Source organism: Marmota monax, unplaced genomic scaffold (assembly GCF_021218885.2).
Source record: "Marmota monax isolate L192 unplaced genomic scaffold, Marmota_monax_Labrador192_F-V1.1 WCK01_AAM20220418_F8-fsc00128, whole genome shotgun sequence".
NCBI classification, from domain to species: domain Eukaryota; kingdom Metazoa; phylum Chordata; class Mammalia; order Rodentia; family Sciuridae; genus Marmota; species Marmota monax.
The window spans coordinates 4,715,019-4,736,331 of record NW_026693452.1 but is presented as its reverse complement, the minus strand read 5'-3'; the positions used below and the strand labels follow the sequence as shown (position 1 = coordinate 4,736,331).

At 33.9% G+C, this 21,313-nt stretch overlaps 1 protein-coding gene across 3 annotated transcripts in view; it reads left to right on the top strand.

Moving 5' to 3' along the window:
* Cops4 (COP9 signalosome subunit 4) overlaps nucleotides 1-20,811 on the top strand; it is a 34,052-nt gene extending 13,241 nt beyond the window's left edge. For 2 of the 3 annotated variants that reach the window (XM_046457663.2, XM_058583423.1), the window contains exons 5-10: nucleotides 3,576-3,729; nucleotides 3,892-4,042; nucleotides 6,442-6,612; nucleotides 12,715-12,830; nucleotides 14,543-14,627; nucleotides 20,301-20,811. In XM_046457663.2, the coding sequence (XP_046313619.1) occupies nucleotides 3,576-3,729; nucleotides 3,892-4,042; nucleotides 6,442-6,612; nucleotides 12,715-12,830; nucleotides 14,543-14,627; nucleotides 20,301-20,434 (811 nt within the window). In that variant the 3' untranslated portion in view covers nucleotides 20,435-20,811. The remainder of the gene's footprint in view (nucleotides 1-3,575; nucleotides 3,730-3,891; nucleotides 4,043-6,441; nucleotides 6,613-12,714; nucleotides 12,831-14,542; nucleotides 14,628-20,300) is intronic. The other variant, XM_046457664.2, reaches the window with a different exon arrangement.
* Nucleotides 20,812-21,313: the final 502 nt, after the last annotated feature.

Genomic DNA, 21,313 nt, shown 5'->3' with positions numbered 1-21,313 from the left:
GGATGTGGCTCAAGCGGTAGCACGATCGCCTGGCATGCGTGTGGCCCAGGTTCGATCCTCAGCACCACATACGAACAAAGATGTTGTGTCTGCGGAAAACTAATAAATAAATAAATAAATAAATATTTAAAAAAAAAAAAAGAAAGCAGACAATTTAATAAATTTTATAGTATGTTAGAATGTGAAAAGTGCTACAGAAAAATGAAAAGTAAGGGGGCTAAGTGGGAGCAGGTTATATCTATCACTAAATAGATGACTAAGATGGTATGTTGGTCCTGATATCACTTTCTCAAAGACTTGGAGGAGATAAAGGAGTAGCATTTGTCTGAGGGAAAAGTATCACCAGCTACTTTTGGAAGGGGTGATTAATATAAAGGCTTTAAGGGTGGGAGGTTTCTTGGAGTGTTTTCCTAAGAAGAGCAAGGAAGCCAGTGTGGATAGAGTGGAGTAAAAAAGGGTAGAGAGATAGAGGATGAGGTCAGAGAGTATTGGTGACCAGAGTATGTGGGATCTTTATAGACCATTGTAAAACCATTGGCTCTAAGTGAAATGAGGGGGAGCCATTGGAAGATTTTAAACAGAAGAGTGACACGTCCAACTTAAATTTTAAAGAATCACTCTGGTATTGGGTTGAGAAATAAATTGTAGACAAGCAGTTATCAAAGTAAAAATATTAGTTGAAGATTGTGTACTACTACAGATGAGATGGAAATTCTAAGAAATGTTGGATTCTGGACGTGTTTTTAAGGTTGAATGTATATTTTCTGGTGGCTTGGATATGGAATGTTCAAAACAGAGTCAAGGAGCTGGGGCTGTAGCTCAGTGGCAGAGTGCTTGCCTTGCACAGGTGAGGCACTGGGTTCGATCCTCAGCACCACATAAAAGTAAACAAAATAAAGGCATGCTGTCCATCTGTAACTACAAAAAAAAAATTAAATGACAACAACAACAACCAAAAACAGAGTCAAGATAAGCCCTGGTTTTGGGCCTGCGTAATTGGAAAGATGGAGTTGCTGTCTCCTGAGTGGGGAAGAATAAGTCTATGAAAAGATCCAGAGTTACCTTTTGTACATATGATAGCTAAATGGAAATATCTAATAGGGAGCTGAATATATTAATATAGAGATATAGAGTTCTGAAGAGAGGTGTGGGCTAGAGGTATACATTTGGGAGTAATTGGTATATAGATGAAATTTAAAGCCATTAGATGAAATCCCTAGAAGAGGGAATGTAAAAAGAGAAAAGGACTGAGTACCTAGGCTGGGAGCTCTCCAACAGTAAGAGATCAGGGGCAGGAAGATATAGTAAATGAGAATTGATCATTGGGATAAGAACAGAAGAATGTGGAGTGTGCTGTCTTAGAAGCCAAATCAGGAATTTGTATCAAGAAGGAGCAAGTATTCATATATGATGTTGAGGGGTGAGGGTTAACCATTGGCATTAGTGATATGGAGACCACTGGTGTCCTTGACAAAAGTGAAAGCCTGGAATTGTTTAAGAGAGAATGGAAGAGCTTGAGATCCATAGTTCTAGGCTAACCTTATCAACTTAGCAAGACCCTGCCTCAAAAAAAAAAAAAAAAAAAAAAATTAAAAAGGGCTAGGAGTAAGTACTTCTGAGTTAAATCCCCCCTCCCCCACTCTGCCCCTCAACACATACACTATCAGAGAATGGAAGAGAAGAATTGGAGACAGAGTATGGGTTACTCTGGGGTAGTTTTCAAAAAGGAAGCAAAGAAATAGGGTAGAAGATATTAGTATAGATTAGGCTAAAAAGCAATTTTTTTCTTTTATGATCTAGTGGAAAGCAAAAAAATTGATATTGAGGAGTTGGGGAAAGAGTTCTTAAAGAAATAGCCAAAAGGGGAAGGGAATTTAATAGAGGAATGGGTTCACAGAGGGGCATAGATAGTTCATCAGTGGCAGCGTTTCTTTAGCTCTGCACTATTGACATGTTAGATTGGGTAATCCTTCATTGTGGAGGCTGTTCTGTGTATTGCAAAATGTTTTGAAGCATCTGGTCCTCTACACCCCAGATGCCAATAGCACTACTATCTGTAATCAAAATGTCTGTAGACATTGCCACATGTTCCCTGATGGCAAAATTGCTTTCCAGTGATGATAGTAACAGATAGGGACACAGAGTATATGGATGCAATTGCTATTGATGTAATCAAGTTTGTGCAAGTACTCCTTGCTTCAGTTTTCTTAGGGAAGTCAGAATCAGAGTAATCAACTGTAACTGTGGGTAGGAGATGGGAATTATGAAATTAAGAGACAAGAATATAGACTGGATAAATGAAAATTTATTTCTTTGTTTTTCTTTGGTACTGAATATTTAACCCAGGAGCACTTAACTACTAAGCCACATCCCCAGCCCTTTTTATTTTTTGAGACAGGGTCTTTTTAAGTTGCTGAGGCTGGTCTCGAACTTCCTCCTATCTTAGCCTCCTGAGTTGCTGGGATTACAGGTGTCCACCACTACTCCCAGCTTGGAAACTTTTTTCTTTAAAAAATGATTGATTCTGGCTCTGTGTCACACACCTGTAATCCCAGTGGCTTGGGAGTCTGAGGCAGGAGAATTGTGAGTTCAAAGCCAGCTTCAGCAAAAGCGAGGTACTGAGCAACTCAGTGAGACCCTGTCTCTAAATAAAAAATACAAAATAGGGCTGGGGTTGTGGCTCAGTGGTCAAGTGCCCCTGAGTTCAATTCCTGGTACCCTCACAAAAAAGCACTTTTGCTTGTCAGTAGAAAGGGTAAATTTTCCGTGAGAATTAATCTTAAATTTTGTGAATTTTGAAGTATGTAAGATTTTTAGTTATATATTGTCTGCATAAAATGTGACCAGCAGGATAAAGAAGAAAATAAAACTACCTATAATCCTACCTGCTACCATAATTGCTATTATTGTTTTAATATATGTATATAGAAATACATTTTAATGGTATTTAAAACATACTGTTTTATTTCATTTTTTAATTTAGCAAAAAGCATATGGTGACTATAATCAGAGTAATTATTTTAACTATATTTATGTTATAAAAGTATTCTACCTTTTTATGTACCACAACTTGACTACCATAAATACTGTAATAGGTGATGTCCATTTCTTTTCAATTACAGATATTTATAAATAACTTTACAAATGCATATTCTTGTATGTCAATGTGTGGGTTTGATTATCTTCTTAGGATTTTTTTTTTTTCTGGAGATAAAATATAGTGGGTTAAGAGCATATGTAATTAAAGGATTAAAGGTTAGAGAACATATTGCCAAAAATTTTTCTCTAGGAAAGTTATGCCAAGTATAGTCCCACTAGTAGTATATGATATGCCTCAGAATTGGCAGTTGTTCTTTCAAGATCCTTGCTTTATGAAATTATCTGAGAATTATAAGCAACTAAGATATAATGTGATCAATATGATGAAATAAAACTTATGTTAAAATTTTCTATAAGTCAGTAAAAAGTTTGATTTCCTTATATTAACAGTATATCTAGGAAAGGAAAAATAGTGTTTTTTATTATTGTTAAAAATTTTCTTTATAAAATATCGAATCATTCTGTATTTTTTCTAGACAGTACAATGTAGATTATAAACTGGAGACTTACCTGAAGATTGCTAGGCTATATCTGGAGGATGATGATCCCGTCCAGGCTGAGGCTTACATAAATCGGGCATCATTACTTCAGAATGAATCAACCAATGAACAGTTACAGATACATTATAAGGTAACAGATAAACTTTTGTATTGGAGAATCATACTCTACTAAGATGTTCCAGATCATCTGATAAGAGCTTTTATTTTAGAAATTCTCTTTGTGTATGTGTCATTCTTTATTGCTTTTGTTTTTTAATTTTGCCCCTAATTGGAACATTTTCCCACTCTCTAGGTATGCTATGCACGTGTTCTTGATTATAGAAGAAAATTCATTGAAGCTGCACAAAGGTACAATGAGCTTTCTTACAAGACTATAGTCCATGAAAGTGAAAGACTAGAGGCCTTAAAACATGCTTTGCACTGTACCATCTTAGCATCAGCAGGTAAACACATAATTTATGCTTAATGAAGTTAGTTATCTTTGCTTAATAATTTTAGGGTGATTACTGTTGGAAAATTTAGCAAGGAATGTCTTTTAAGTGGTGTCTTAATATAAATATGATAAATTTAGCAGGTATTTAAATAAGTCAAAAACAGTAATAAAATGAATTGTTAACTTTAAAAATTTAATATGCATGTTTTAGACTTGGCATTCATACTTTTTTTCTTTTTTGTATTGGGAATTAAACCCAGGGGTGCTTTACCACTGAGCCACATCCCCAGCCCTGTTTTGTGTATTATTCAGAGACAAGATCTCAGTGTGGTGCTTAGGGCCTCAATAAGTTGCTGAGGCTGGTTTTGAACTGGTGATCCTCCTTTCCACACTGGCTTTTTCTTTAATAAATACAATGAATTAACTTTTTACTCAACTATAGCAGGTAAATCACTCAAGTACAAAGGACTCTTAAGACATTAGGAAGAACATTAAGAAGGAATGCCTGCCAGGTACGGTGGCACATGCCTATAATCCCAGTGGCTTGGGAGGCTGAGGCAGGAAGATCACAAGTTCGAAGCCAGGTTTTAGTAATATAACAAGACCCTGTCTCAAAATGAAAAATAAAAAAAAGGACTGGGGATGTGGCTCAGTGGTTAAGCATCCCTGGGTGCAATCCATGGTACAAAAAATAAAACAGAGGAGAAGGAATGCTTATTCTAGGAATGGGGATACAGCTCAGCAGTAGAGATTTTGCCTTGCATGTGTGAAGCCCTGTTTTCTATTTCCAGTACTTGGGAAGGGTTCAGGGGAACCATAACTTTTCTAAATCCTTCTGAAATCTTCAGTCTTGGACCATATTCATTTGAGAGCCCAATGACAAATTCAAGCCACTCATTTTGTTCTTTATGAAATAGTAGTCTTACTTACTTTTTGTTGCGAAAATGATAGTACATAAACATGGTGTTGCTTCATTTTCTAAAGAACTATCACTTCTTCCTAGTATTTCTTGCAATACAGAAGTACTTTTTATACCCAATTAATAACATGATACACAGTTTTGCAACTTCTTTTTTCATATGATTAAATAGTATAGTGATCTTTGTGTCAGTACACACATTCATTTTGATTTTCTATTTTCTGGCTCCATCATAAAGTATATAGTCCGTGACAGACAATGTTATAGTAATTATGCACATGGTAAGTATACGTGTAGGTTAAATTCCCAGGTCCAAAGGAACATATTTTAACTTTTTAATATATACTTTAACTTTTTAATATAAGTTATTCATTGCCCTTTAATATTACACTAAAAAAAAAAAGTTCATGAGTACCTGATTCCTCACATAGGTATTACCAAGTTTTTTTTTTATCTTTGCTAATCTGATAAATGAAAAATTGTGTCTCATTTTAGTTTTAATTCACATTTCATTTGTTATGAATGTTCTTAAGCATTTTTTTATGTGTTTAAAAAAAAAATCATTGTTGAAAAACCGGTATTTTCTTTCTGAGTGAATTATGTATTTATGTCCATTGGCCATCCATTTTTTGAATTGTTCATCCTTTTCTTGATAACTTGTGAAAACTTTTTATATATAAAAGGTGATTAACAAAAATATTTCAAATTTGTTTTCAAATTTTTTGGCTTGGTTTTTAACATCCCCTCCACCACCCCCCAAAAAAAAGTTCCCTAGAAGCTTATTTTATATGTGTATGTGTGTGTGTGTGTGTCTTTTTTTTAAATATTTTCTTAGATGTCAATGGACCTTTATTTTATTTATTTATATGTGGTGCTGAGAATCAAACCCAATACCTCATGCATGCTACGCAAGTGCTCTACCACTGAGCCACAACCCCAGTCCCAAGCATGTATTCTTACCACTGAGCTATAACCCTAATCTCTAATTTTTATATAGTTAAATTTATTAATCTTTCTCTTATGGTTTCTAGGTTTAGTTGTGTTGCTTAGAAACGTTTTTCCTACTCTGACATTTATATATATTTATATATTTGTATATTGTATTTAAAAAAATATATGTATATTACATATATAAAATATATACTATATAATATTTATAAATGTATGTTTATATTATATAGTTAAAATATATGTTATATGCACATACATATATTTTTAACTATATATTATATATAATATATTTAATATATATTAAAATTCAGTTTCCTCATGTTTTCTTTGAATACTTCTGGTTCTCTAATTCTTGAATGTTAAGACCTCTTTACTTTCTGAAAAATTGAGAACCCTAGAGAAATTTTGTTTATAGAACATAACTACTCTGATTAATGAGGATTGACTGTATTTTGATAGGAAAAAATGAGATCATAAATTATGATTGTTTTTCATTGAAGAAACATTGTAAAAGTATTTGATGCTTATGTTTCCCTTAGGACAGCAGCGTTCTCGGATGTTAGCTACTCTTTTTAAAGATGAAAGGTGCCAGCAACTTGCTGCATATGGGATCCTAGAGAAAATGTACCTAGATAGGATCATCAGAGGAAATCAACTTCAAGAATTTGCTGCCATGCTGATGCCTCACCAAAAAGCAACTACAGCTGATGGTAATGATCATGTCTTGCACATATGTAGGTATAGCTAATGGAAAGTGTTAAATTAGAAGCATCTTACTGTCTTTTCATAACATTTCATTATAACTACTTTATGATTAAAAACAGGAATATGCCAGGTGTGGTGGCACACGCCTATAATCCTAGCAGCTTAGGAGGCTGAGGCAGGAGGATTGTGAGTTCAAAGCCAGCCTGAGCAAAAACAAGGTGCTAAGCAACTCAGACCCTATCTCTAAATAAAATACAAAATAGGGCTGGGGATGTGGCTCAGTGGTTGAGAGCCCCTGATTCAATCTGTGGTACCACCCACTCCCCACAAAAAAAGAGGAATACTATATTTACTGAAGATGAATATGATACACAGACATGGGCTTGACATATATTTTTAAATAGCTCCTATTGGAAAGCATTTTGTGAAATAATGCAGTTTTTGGAAACTCATGAAAGCAAAAGAAATTATGGACTATACTGCTAATGCCTGAGTATGCGTGTGGTGCTGGGTATTGAACCCAGGGCCTTGTGCATGCAAGGCAAGCTTTCTATCAAGTGAGCTATATCCCTAACCCAATACCAATGCCTATTTTTAAAGAAACTTCAACCAATAACGTAATCTTAAACATCAGATTGTAACAACGCATAATTATCCGATCCTATTTTAGGGCAAAATTTGGCACAGTAGCTTGCCCAAGGTTACACAAGGTGTAGTATTGCCAATAAGAATAGAACTTGGTGTCATATTTCCTAGTAATGGGATGTATCTGCTTAAGTCAGACTGCCTTGCCAGGAAAACTGTTTTCAGTAGTTGCTTATTGAAAACATAAATTGTTTTATGTGCATTTGCATACAGAGGTTTTAAAGTAGCTTATAATGGTAACATATATGATACTAAAAAACATAGGTGTAGACAAGTAGAAACATGGAAAAGATCAAGAAAAGCATGCATATTGTTATAGAACATAACTACTACTTGCTGCCTTGAATTCACTCTCATCCTATATCAAAGAGAAATTAGCTGTAAAGAGTCAGCCATAAAGCTGACTAGATTTAGCTGTATAAGTGTTAATAGTGACTAGCTGAAAGATGCACACTTCATCCAATCTTACTGCTCTGAGTTAAACCAGATCAGTGAAGGGATTATATTGACTTCATTGAATTTCTTTTGTTTAATTGCACTTAAGCAACTCAGTTCATTCTCATTTACTCTCTAGAGGAGATATTTTTTCTATAGAATTTACTTTATGCAGGTCTTCAGGAAAAATTTCCTTTAATGTTTTAGAATCAGTTCTAGTTCTGAGCATTTAGTTTTTAATCTTATTTGAACACATTGGGAATAGATAAGCTGATTTTCTTATTTTACTTGGCTGCTAGAAAACTTAAAATTAAATTTGTAGCCTATCTATCTGTCAATGTACGTATGTGCTTTGATGGGAGCTGTTCTTTCTTTCTCCCTTTCCCTTTCCCTTTCCCTTTCCCTTTCCCTTTCCTTCTTTTCTTTTTGGTATTGGGGATTTAACCTTAGGGTACTTTACCACTGAGCTGTAACCTCAGCCCTTTTTCTTTTGGACAGGGTGTCAATAACTTGCTCAGGGCCTTGCTAAGTTGTTGAACCTGTCCGTGGAACTTGGAATCTTCCTGTCTCAGCCTCAGGCCTCTGCAACTGAACACAGCTCTTTTTTTGGGGGGGTACTGGGGATTGAACTCGGGGCACTTGACCACTGAGCCACATCCCCAGCCCTATTTTGTGTTTTATTTAGAGATAGGTTCTCACTTGCCATTGCTGAGGTTGGCTTTGAACCCGTGATCCTCCTGTCTCAGCCTCCAAACTACTGACATTACAGGTGTGCACCACCATGCCCAACTCTTTTTTTCTTTTTAAATTCTCTTTTTGGTGTATTCTGCGCAGCTATAGACTCTTTAAGTTGTCTGACACACCACTTAAAAGCTAGATAAGGGGGCTAGGTTGTGGCTCGGTGGCAGAGCGCTTGCCTCACACATGTGAGACACTGGATATGATCCTCAGCACCACATAAAAATAAACAAACAAAATAAAGATATGTGTCTATGTATAATTTTAAAATATATTTAAAAAGCTAGGTAAAAATTTTAGAAGTTGTTGAAATTGATATAGTTGAGCTTCAGGTATAACTTTGACTTTAATATGTAATTAATTAGATAATTTTTTTAGAAAAGAAGAATATTCCCCCAGTATCTCTGAGGAACAAATGATTCTCATGTGTGACTATATACAGAGAAAATATGTGTCTTATTTCTCTTTCTTTTTTAGACCTCATTTCTTTCCTTATTTATCTTTTTTGGACATTTTTGTTTACTGATATTCCCACACTAAGCTTACAATCTTGATTTTGGAACTGGAGGTTGAACCCAGATGTATTGTATCACTGAACTACATCCCCATCCCTTTTAATTTTTTACTTTGAAACAGGGCCTCATTAAGTTGCTGAGGCTGGACTCAAACTTTCAGTCCTCCTCCCTCAGCGTCCTGGGTTGCTGGGATTATAGGCTTGCACCACCCATGCTCAGCTCTTAACTTGCAATCTTTTTTTTTTTTTTTTTAAAGACTTGGGCAGTTTCTTTTATTTCTTAATTTTTTTTTAAAGAGAGAGAGAGAATTTTAATATTTATTTTTTAGTTTTTGGTGGACACAACATCTTTGTTTGTATGTGGTGCTGAGGATCGAACCCAGGCCACACACATGCCAGGTGAGCACGCTACCGCTTGAACCACATCCCCAGCCCCTTAACTTGCAATCTTAAAACAATTTTTGTTTTGATTTTAGTGGTTTCTAATATTACTAGAATTGTGCAATATTATTACTAATCTATTTTCTGTCTTATAGGTTTATCTATTTTGGACATTTTAAATAAATGGAATCATATATGGCCTTTTGTGGCTGACTTTTTTCACTTTGCATAATGTTTTCAAAGTTCAAACATAGTGCATATCAGTAATTCATTCCTTTAATGTAAAGGAATACCAAAGAATATTCTATCATGGGATGTACCATTTTACTTATTTGCTTGTCATTTGATGGGCATTTAGGTTGTTTTTATTTTGGGGCTATTAATGCTACTATGAACTTCTGCATGAATGTTTTTGTATGTATATGTTTTCAATTCTATTGAGTGTACTCCTAGAAATGGAATTACTGACTCCTAGAAATGGAATTACTGAATCATACGGTAACTTTGTGTTTTTATTAGTCTTTTTTTTTTTTTTTTTGGACTGGGGATTGAACCCAGGGATGCTTAACCACTGAACCGTAGCCCAACTTCTTTTTATTTTTTATTTTGAGATAGGGTCTGGCTAAGTTGCTTAGGGCCTTGCTAAGTTGCTGAGGCTGGCTTTGAACTTGTGATTCTCCTGCCTCAGCCTCCTGTATCCCTGGAATTACAGGTGTGCACCACTGCACCGGGCTAATTAGTCTTTTAAGAATCTGCCAATGTGTTTTTCAAATAGTAGCTGCATTTTATATTCCTTATAACTGGTGTAAGTTTTCCAGTTTTACCACAGTCTTATCCATACTTGTCGTTATAAATTTTTTATTTATCCATCCTACTGGGTGAAGTGGTGTATCATTGTGATTTTGATTTGCAGTTCTCTGGTAACTAATAATGTTGAATACCTTTTCATTATGCTCATTGCCCTTTTGTGAATCTTCTTTGGGAAAATATCTTTTCAGATCCTTTACCAATTTTTAAATTGGGTTATGTGCCCTTTCATTATTATATTGTAAAAATGCTTTAGATAGTCTAGATACAAGTGCCTTACCAGATAAATGATTGGGAAATATTTTTTCTCATTCTGTGTATAGTCTCTTTACTTTTTTTTTTTTTTTTTTTCAATGCTGGGAATTGAACCTAGGGCCTTACATATGTTAGGCGTGTGTTCTACCACTGAGCTACACCTCTAGCCTTCTTCACTTTTTTTTTTCACTTTACTTTTTTGATGGTGTCCTTTGAAGTATGAAAGTTTTTAATTTTGATGAAGTACAGTTTATTTGTATTCTTTTTTTCTTGTCCTTTGGTGTCATGTATAAGAAACCATTGCCTAATTCAAGGTTATGAAGATTTACTCTATTAAAAGTTTCATGGGAATAGCCCTTACATTTAGGTCTTTGATTTATTTTGAATGAATTTTTTTATATGGTGTGAGGTAGGGATCTAACTCAATTCTTTTGCATGTGTATATCCAGTGGGCCCAACAACATTTGTTGAAAAAACTACTACTTTTCCCATTGAATTGTCTTGGTACTCTTGTTGACCACCAATTGACCATAAATGTGAGTGTATTTCTGGACTCTTTAAGTTTTGTTCCATTGAATAATAGTTCTGCCCTTATGCCAGTACTACAATGTCTTGATTGCTATGTCTTTGTAATAGGTTTTCAAATTGGGGAATGTAGATTCTACAACTTTGTTCTTTTTAAAGATAATTTGTTTTTAAGATGTTGATGGACCTTTATTTTATTCATTTATTTATATGTGGTGCTGAGAATTGAACCCAGTGCCTCACATATGCTAGGCAAGTGCACTACCACTGAGCCACAACCCAGCCCTCAAGATTATTTGGTTCTTCTGGGTTTTTTCAATTTTCAGATGAATTTTAGAATCAACCTATCAATTTCTACAAATTAGCAAGCCAAGGTTTTGATAGGGGGATTGCATTGAATCTGCCTTCTTAACTATATCAGCCTTTCCCACTTATTCAGTTATTTTTTAAAAAATATTTTAATTAGGTGTGACAGAAGAATGCATTTTGATATATTACACACGATTGCAGCACAACTTTTCATTTCTCTGATTGTACACGATGTAGCGTCGCACCATATGTGCAATCATACATGTACCTGGGTAATAATATCCCATCACATTCCATCATCTTTCCTGCCCCCATACGCCCTCCCCTTTCTTCTCTACCCTTTGCCCAAAGTTCCTCCTCCCATACCCCCCCCCCCCCATTATGGATTAGCATCCACTTATCAGAGAGAACATTCAGCCTTTGGTATTTTGGGATTGACTTACTTCACTTAGCCTGATCTTCTCCAATTCTGTCCATTTACCTGCAAATGCCATAATTTTATTCTGTTTTAATGCTGAGTAATATTCCATTGTGTATATATACCACAGTTTTTTAAATCCATTCATCTATGGAAGGGCATCTAACAGTTTAGCTATTGTGAATTGAGCTGCTATAAACTGTTCAGTTATTTTTAATTTCTTTCAGCAGTGTTTTATAAACTATAAGTTTTATATTTTTTGTTCCTAAGTACTTTGTGCTTTTTGATGTTCTTTAGACACAATTGTTTTCTTAATTTTATTTTGTTTGTTCATTAATGATATATATAAATACAGTTGATTTTGTGGATAAATAGATTTTTATAAGTTACACCATTAGAAGATTTCAGTTCTGCCTCTATAAAAAATATTGTCCCTATTTCTTTCTTTCTTATTTTTTTAAATTTATTTTTAGTTGTAGATGAACAGAATACCTTTATTTATTTATTTATTTTTATGTGGTTCTGAGGATCAAACTCAGTGCTTCATACATGCTAGGCAAGTGCTCTACCACTGAGCCTTAACCCCAGCTCCTACTATTCTTAATTCTCAGCTGTTACATTATCACAGTAATGATTATAAGAGAAAATTTTAAGAAATAAGATTTAAAAATTACTAAAACGTGTTGTATTTTCCCATTTGCAGTTATACTTTTGTTTGTTTTTATTTGTTTGTGGTACTGGAGATTAAACCAAGGGGCACTCCACTACTGAGCTACATTCCCAGCCCTTTTTATTTTGTACTTTTAATCAAACAGTTAAATTCATTCACTTAGTAAGTACTTAGCAATCACTAATTTTGCAAATGCTGTTTTATTTTTATTTAATTGTATGTTAATCAAATTGTATCAAATAAAGGAGTATTGGTTACTTTTAAAATACTGATCAGAGGAATAAGGGTAATGATTTTGAGCAGAGCAGAAAATCAATAAAAGGTCTAGTTATTATACCCTAGAAATTTTCAGAAAAAAAGATGCATCTTTTTAAAGTTTATGATATGTAACTATCTTATTTATATTTAAGGTTCTAGCATCTTGGACAGAGCTGTTATTGAACACAATTTGTTGTCTGCAAGCAAATTATATAATAATATTACCTTTGAAGAACTTGGAGCTCTTTTAGAGATCCCTGCAGCTAAGGTATTTTCTTGATTCTAACACATAAAAAGGAAGTTAAGACTCAGAACTGTTGAAGTAATGAGAAAATAAAATACATAGTTGGTAAATATTGTCAACCACTGCAGCAAAAATAAAACTACATTATAACACATAAAAACCCTCAAGTAAATGAAAATAAATTGTTTAAATACTAAAATGCTATTGTAATGGAATTGCCTTGGTACTTTTAGTTTTGGTTTTTTAAAATTGTGTTTTATGATAAAGTTATCTAAAATGGAAATCTATAGACTTCCAGATTATGACACCCATTTCATGAGGATATCTTTGTTTAGTATTTATTTATATCTGCTTCATAATGATTTCTGATTTTTAAAAAATTGATATTGATACATGCCTTCTTTTTTCTGCACTAGATTAACTTGAAGGTTAAATATTTCATCTTTTTTTTTAATATATTGTTTTTAGTTGTAGTTGGACATAATACCTTTATTTTATTTATTTATTTTTATGTGGTGCTGTGGATCAAACCCAGCACCTCGCACATGCTAGGCAAGTGCTCTACTGCTGAGCCACAACCCCAGCCCCAAATATTTTATCTTTTTGACAGAATGATATGGCAATGCCTCAGGCTTTTCTGTTGCAATTTCTGTGATCAGTTTTAATTTAAAAAATGTGTCTTAAGTATATATGAGGAATTTACTCCTAAGGAATTTAATTTCATTAGGATTGAGTTAGCCATATATAAATTTAATTTCATTCTTAGGATTGAATTACTAGGGAATTTAATTTCATCCTTAGGATTTACTAAGGACTTACAAGAAAATTTAATTTCACTCTTCCAAGTTGGTTGGTCATATATAAATTCCAACAATATACCAATGGTATGTAAAGGGTGTTTCAGTTATTTACAAAATGTTCTCTCAATTTTAAATAGTATTAAAAGTAAGCAACTTTAACCTTAAAGTCAGACAATTATGGGTCGAATTCCCCTTTTATCTGATAGTGAAATTTCAATTTAGGATTTTCTAACAATTTCTTTTTGGGAACCAAGACTTAAGTTACCATTTAAAAGATGCTTTCTTCTTAGATTTTGAGGTATAATCCCCTTGCTGATCCTAAAAGAAATGAATGTACTTGAAACAATAAATGATAGTCGTAGTCTGTTAGGAGTGATTTAATTGCTTTTGAAGTAATAAATGACTTCCAATGCTGTTTGCATTCACATACTAGACATTAAATATGTCTTCAGGAGCTAAGATGGAAGATCCTTTGCTCCCCTTTAATTGTCTTAAATCCTTTTGAATATGAACATCTATTCCTTCTTTTAAAATAGTTTTTTAAATATATAACTTTCTTAAAGAGTTTTTGGGACAATAAACACTGTGGAAATTGAAATGAAATAAAAACTAGTTTGGCTTTTTTTTCCTCCAGGGGAAGATCCTAGTGAAAAGAAAATAGTTAGTTTGATTTTGAGAAGAAGAGAAAATTGGTCAAAGGGTTAGATTCTTGTTTAAAATCTGACAAGAATGTATCCAAATTGACTTAAAATAATGTAATGCCCACAAATAATTAGGAAAATAAGCAGATTTATAAGACATGTTTTTCTAATGGTTGGCAGATGAATGTATATGTAAAGCTTAGAGATAGATAAACCAGAAGTTTTCAATTCTCTTATATATGAATAACTGTTAGATGTAATAAGTTTGAAGATTTATTGGTTTTTTTTTTAATAGGCAGAAAAGATAGCATCCCAAATGATAACAGAAGGACGTATGAATGGATTTATTGACCAGATTGATGGAATAGTTCATTTTGAAAGTAAGAAGTTTTGTGTATCTGTTTTATGAAATGGCAGTGAATTTTGCACATGTTTGATTAAAATATATTGAATAATTTCTTTTGACACAGAATTTTACTACTGGAATAAGCTTATTTCTAAGAAATAATTTTAAATAACTTTATATTCATGAATCTGCTTAATGCAGCATTTGCTAAACTAAGGAAAAATTGAAACTTGAATTTTATCAGTTTACTCAATTACTTATCAAACATTTATCGACCTCATAAGATGTATTGGGCATGTGGAAAAGCCAGTTGCATTTTCTATTCAGCAGGTCATTAAACTAATGGAAGCCAGCAGGTAAGTGGATCCCTTGACTTTGTCTGATATCTTTTCTGCTCTTTATTCCCACATCCATTACACCCTGGTCTTTGTTGTATCCAGAACTGTTCCACTCTGACCATAACCTTTTCCCTTTTTCTCTGTTGGTCTGTCTCAGTTACTCCCATTCTACTTACTCCCATCCCACAGCTCTTCCTTGACCACATGGGAGCTGCTGATTGACTGTTTTCTTCCTTCCAGTCAGTGAAACCTTTTTATTTGTCTTTACTTTTCTTTCTAATTGGCTTGGATTCCATAATCCATTAGTTTAATTACTTTTTTACAGGTGCCCTAGAATACTTACTTGCCTGTTGACTTTTTATTCCAGCTGTCCAGGAAACTTCACCTTGAAAGACAGAATGTCTTTTCCAAACCTGCATATGAATAGCTAGCTAGTGTTGCTGGAGGAGGATCAAGTATCAGACAGGTACACTAAAAATTTAAGATCACACGTCCTCAATACTACCTGGGATTCATGGTACATTTTTCTAGTCCACCACTGTGCAATAACTATTTTGGATTTGATTTTTCTTTATCCTATGACTTTTTTCCTCTCTCTGAACAAAAACCCTTATTTCCTGTTTCACAAAATAAGAAAAAGAAAATGCATCATTGTGAAATTATTTTAACCTCTTGATCAGATTTAAAACCTCTAAATTTTAGGTATAGACCTAAATATTTTTTTGTCTTTCTTGTTATATTGGAGATGTTTTCCATCTCCCTGTCCATTTCTTTTGCCCGTGCTTCTCTAGCCTCTACTTCCCCACCCACTCACTTAAGAAGAAGAAGAAAAGTACTGTTTTAGGAACTTGAAGTTAGCAGTTAAAGTTTTGTTTGTTTTCATTCTTTTTTTTTACTTTGTTGGCTTTTTTTTCATTAATATTTAAGTGTACACAGGTCTCTCCCATTTAAAGAAAGATCCTTTTATCTTTGAGGCTTCATCTTGACTTTTCAACAAAATGAATGGTGTTGCTCACTTTCCCTTTTGGACACCTCACTACTATCACTGATGCTGCCTTGATTTCTTTCTTCTCCAGCCCATTTTTCTGCTTTCCTTACTACTTCACCAGGTATTCTTTGCAGTCATTGTAGATTCTGTGGTACCTTTAAATATTGGAGTTACTTATGGTCCCCTTGATTCAGCTACCATCTCTTTGTAGACAGTGGCTACATTTACTTTCATGTCAATCTTTGATTCTCAGCCCATGGCTTTAGTTCATTATTACAGTGTTTGTACTTGACTGCTTCATGGGCATCTTAGAATGAACACATATCCAAAACTGAATTCATTATCTCTCTTTCTTGTGTGATCCTAGCCATTCAAAAACTGCATTGTTCACTTTCTCCAACATTCCTTGTTCTTAACGTCCTCTTCTTCACTGCCTAGAAACATGCCAGTTATTCCTTTTAATGGCATATAGAATCCTTTTGCTTTTCTTCATTTTGTACTACTTGCCAACCTATTCTTTTTTTTTTTTTAATATTTTTTTAGTTGCAGTTGGACACAATGCCTTTATTTTATTTATTTTTATGTGGTGCTGAGGATCGAGCCCAGTGCCGCACATGTGCTAGACGAGCGCTCTACCGCTGAGCCCCAGCCCCAGCCCTGTCACCTATTCTACTATTCTAACTCTACTATCCTAACCTTTTCTGCTGTAGAGACAGAAGCCTTTCCCCTACTTCATATCTACAATTGCTCCTTTCTAATCTTTTTTCCTACTAGCCAGAGTGATTGTGATCTTTTAAAAATGCAAACATAAAAAAGAAATTTTAAAAAACTCTTTAACGATTGAATCATGTTGTTTTTATTTACACTCTGATGAATGACTTCTCTGTTGCTTGTCAAAGCTCTACAAAGTTTCCAAAATACCCTTCCTGATCCTCTTTAGCTTTCTCTCACCAATCCAGCCACATAGTTCTTTGTATTTTTTTCAGCATTGTAAATTTTTGCCCCTATCAAACCTCCTAAATATTCACCCTCTTTAGCCATCTTTGTTTTGTCCCATGTCTCAATTTGAACAGTGTTAATCAGTAGTGATCTTCTTATCTCTCCAGATTAGGGGTAGCTTTCTGTGTTCTCATGTCACCCTGAATTTCTTCCTAACGTTAATCTTAATTATTTTCAATTGTATATCTTTGTCTAAATGTTTCCTTCTGCTTCCAAGCTGAACTTCCTGATGGCACATATTAATACTGTCATATTTTACACAGTATATTCAACATCCAGTGACCAGTGCACTGAAAATGAGAAATAAACACTGTAGATGATGAGTAGCATGGCAGAGGTATCACCAAGGAAGGGTCATTCAAATTAACTTATATTAAGTTAATATATAAAATATTTTTCTAAGATCTCAAAAAATAATGGTAAATATGCTCATAACAAGTAAAGCATTACAATGGTAAATAAAGGAAGCATTCATAATATTTTCCCACTCCCTATTCTTTTCCTCTAAGGTCTCCGATGTAACTAATGATGTCTGTGAACCTTGTGTGTCTTTCTAGATGCTATGCAAGATAATGTAAAAACATAGATGTCTTTTAAAAGTGGGATTACAAGTATTTTAAAGTACATAGTACTTAAAATTGCTTTTCAAATTTATTATACTATGGATATATTTTCAAGTTATAAAATAGCAATCTAATTTGTTTTATAGCTATGTAATATTTCATTGAGTTCAAATCTTTACCATTGTCAAGTGGTTGCCTTTTTTTTTTTTTTTTAAATTAGTGGGGTTTGAACCTGCTACCACTGAGCTACATTCCTGGTCCTTAATTTTGGGATAGAGTCTCATTAAAATGTCACTGAGGGCTACATTAAGCTGCTGAGGCTGGCCTGGAACTTGTGATCCTCTTGCCTCAGCCCTGTGAGCTAGTGGGATTATAGGCCTGTACCACCTTGCTTGGCTTCCTTCTGTATTTATGTACCAATACACTTATTTCTATAGAATACACTTATTTCTATAGAACAGGCTTAGAAGTAACATTGTTGCATCAAAGGATTTGTTATTGTTGTTGTTTTGGTGTGTGTGTGTGGTGCTAGGGATTGAACCCAGGGCCTTGTGCATGCAAGGCAAGCACTCTGCCAACTGAGCTATATCCCCAGCCCTCAAAGGATATGTGTATTTTTACTTTTAAGAGATACTACCAGTTAGCTTTCCAGAAAAGTATAGCTGTTTAGAATTCTACCAGAATGAGAAAATGAATCTTCAATAGCTGGATATCATGGCTTTCTAAATCTTTTGCTATTTAACGGGGGGAAATGACATTATTATTTACGTATGTATTTTTTTAGCATTAATGAAGTTTAATACCTTTCCATTTGTTTGGCATTAGCATTTTCAATTCTGTAAATTAATGTTATTTTTTCTTGTCTATTTCCTTCTTTCTACCACACCTTTCCTGACCTTTCAGTATCTATTTTTTATAGTTTTTGGTATAATGATTGTTTTAACTTTGTTATATGTATTACTGATTTTTCCCCATCATATCAGGTTTTTTTTCTATAAGGGAAATGCATATTGTAAGTGTGTTTTCTTAAACTTTTTCACAGCCAAACATGTCAGTTTTATATTTTATGGTTTATCTGTGCCCCTTGTTGGTAAATTTTGCTGCTCTTCTGAATGAAACTGTATTGAAAAAAAAAAATTGAAAATGTTTCTATCTTACCTTAGGGTAAAGCTAATGTTTTCCTAAAATTTCTTCTAATATTTTTATCTTTCTTTTGTTTTATATGTAGAAATTTAATCTATCTATATTTCATTTTTGTGGATGATTTAGGGTATGATCTAATTTTTCTAGATGAATAATCAATTATGCAAGTATAATTTATTAAGTAAGCATTCTTTCTGATTTGTGATCTCTGATATATGGTGGGTTCCACATACATGATTGCAAGTACTTCATTCACCTGATCTGCAACAATGTGATAATAAGTTTATTGTAAATGTTACTGTTGGTAAAGCACCCTACCCACCACTGCTTTTCACTTTATGGGATTGAAATCGCATAACATAACTAACCATTTTAAAGCAAACAATTTAGTACCACATACTCCCTCCCTATCTAGTGTACTTCCATCTCTATCTAGTTTTGAAAAAATTTTTGTTGCCCCAAAAGGAAATCCATGCCCATGAGCAGTTATTCCTATTCTTCCTTCCCCCAGCTTCTGGTGCTACCCAACTTCCTTCTGTCTCTATATTTTCCTATTATGAAATTTAATATAAATGGAATCATCTAATATGGGACCTTTTTGTTTCTTTCATTCAGCATAGTAAGTTTGAGGTTCATCCATGTTGTGGCATATCACAATTCTGCCCTTCTTTTTCATTTTCAAAATTATCTTGGCTAGTCTTAAACACCAATCTTCTATATATTAACTTAATGACTTTGTCCTGGTCATAAAACAAAATAGAAAGGGATTTCATTACATATCTATAACACAGGGAAAAATTGATATTTTTATGATATTACATATTTCCGCTTGGAATATGATTTATATCTACCCAATTTATTTTGTGTCTTTTATTATGATTTTTTGTTTGTTTGTTTGTTTGTTTGGTATCGGGGATTGAACTCAGGGGCACTTGACCACTGAGCCACATCCCCAGCCCTATTTTATATTTTATTGAGTTGCTTAGTGCCTTGCTTTTGCTGAGGCTAGCTTTGAACTTGTGATTCTCCTGTCTCAGCCTCCAGAGCCTCGTGGATTATAAACGTGCACCACCATGCCCGGCCTTTATTATGATTTTATATATCTTTTTCCATTAAATCTCTGCCCCTTATTGGTAAATTTTGCTGATCATCTGAATGAGACTTCCCTTCATTTTTTCATTTCTAACTACATTTTGCTGACATAGAGAAAAATCTGGTGGATTCAAGGTAGTGTTTTGGGTGGTTGTTATTGGGTTTGTGTTTAAATGTTATTCAGAGTCAGAGGCAGTATTAGACTATATAAGTAGATTTATTTTCCCCTGTAGATGGCAGTGTTGTACGATTAGTTAAAGGAAAAAACGGCTTTAATAAGGGTGTGTGTGCATGCGTTCATGTGATTGAGGTTGTTTAGTTAATGACTTTATTTTGTTTTCAAGAATTCATAATAATAACATTTATCTGTGTGCATATGTTTTATGTTATATACTCTGTTAATGGTTTGAGTTCTTAACTATTGCTTAGTTAGCTCACCTATTTTAGCTAAGATTTTTGGAAAAGACTTTACAAATAAATATTATTATATTTATCTTTTAATTCCCATTTGCTATAAATACAAAGGAGTCATTTCAGATTTTTTGCATTATTTACTTTTTTTTTTTTTTTTTTTTTAATTTTAGCACGAGAAGCCCTGCCAACATGGGACAAGCAGATCCAATCACTTTGTTTCCAAGTGAATAACCTCTTGGAGAAAATTAGTCAAACAGCCCCAGAATGGACAGCACAAGCCATGGAAGCCCAGATGGCTCAGTGAACCCTTACGGAACTTCTGTACACACTACATCTTTTTCCATGTTGTGCAGATTGATTTCACTTTCCCTCCAAAGCATTTGCATCGTGACCTTATACATTTCAATCCCTTTTATGCTGGATTCCACTTAAAGAAGACATTAGAGCAGGAAGTACAAGCATTTAAAAATACGTAGTTCCCGTATATTCAGGGTGTATTGAGCTAACTCAGATGTTTTGAGAGCTTTTTCTTTAAACAAAGGTAAAAATATCTATGGCTAAAAAGTTTGGGATTTGTGATAACTTTGTAGTCATGTAAACTTAAGTGCTTTGTGCCTCTAAAATGTGGTTATTCTAATAAATTGAGAAATGAGCCAAATAAAAGTAGTTCTTTGTTTTTAATTAGTGAAAAGTATTTTTTCCTTCAATTCAGCAGACATTGATTTATATTATATGCTACAAAACGAAGAAAAGCTATAATGCCTGTTCTCCAGAAATTCAAAGTGTCACCAAGCCAAGAGATAGTAAATTTAATCTTTGGAGTTGTATCAAGTACTAGAGCACACAAGGAGAAGCTGCCTCTTTGAAGCTGGGCCTATAGAGAATATGGTGAAGGACTTTAATAAAAAAAAATGTGAGTGACTTTCTATCTCAGCTCCAATATGTAAAAATCTCAGAAGTTAGCATGACATCCTCACAGCACAAAAACCACTAAACAGACTGTTTAGAGAAATAGAAAATTCTAGCCTCCTTTAACCTTTCTGTCATGTGAGGGGAGGAACAATAAAGAAACACTACTGAGCGTAACAACCAGGGATTAAACTAAAAAACAGAAATATATTATAGAAGGCTTCCCAAATACCATATAACCACATCAATAGGAATCCAGTATAATAACTGGATA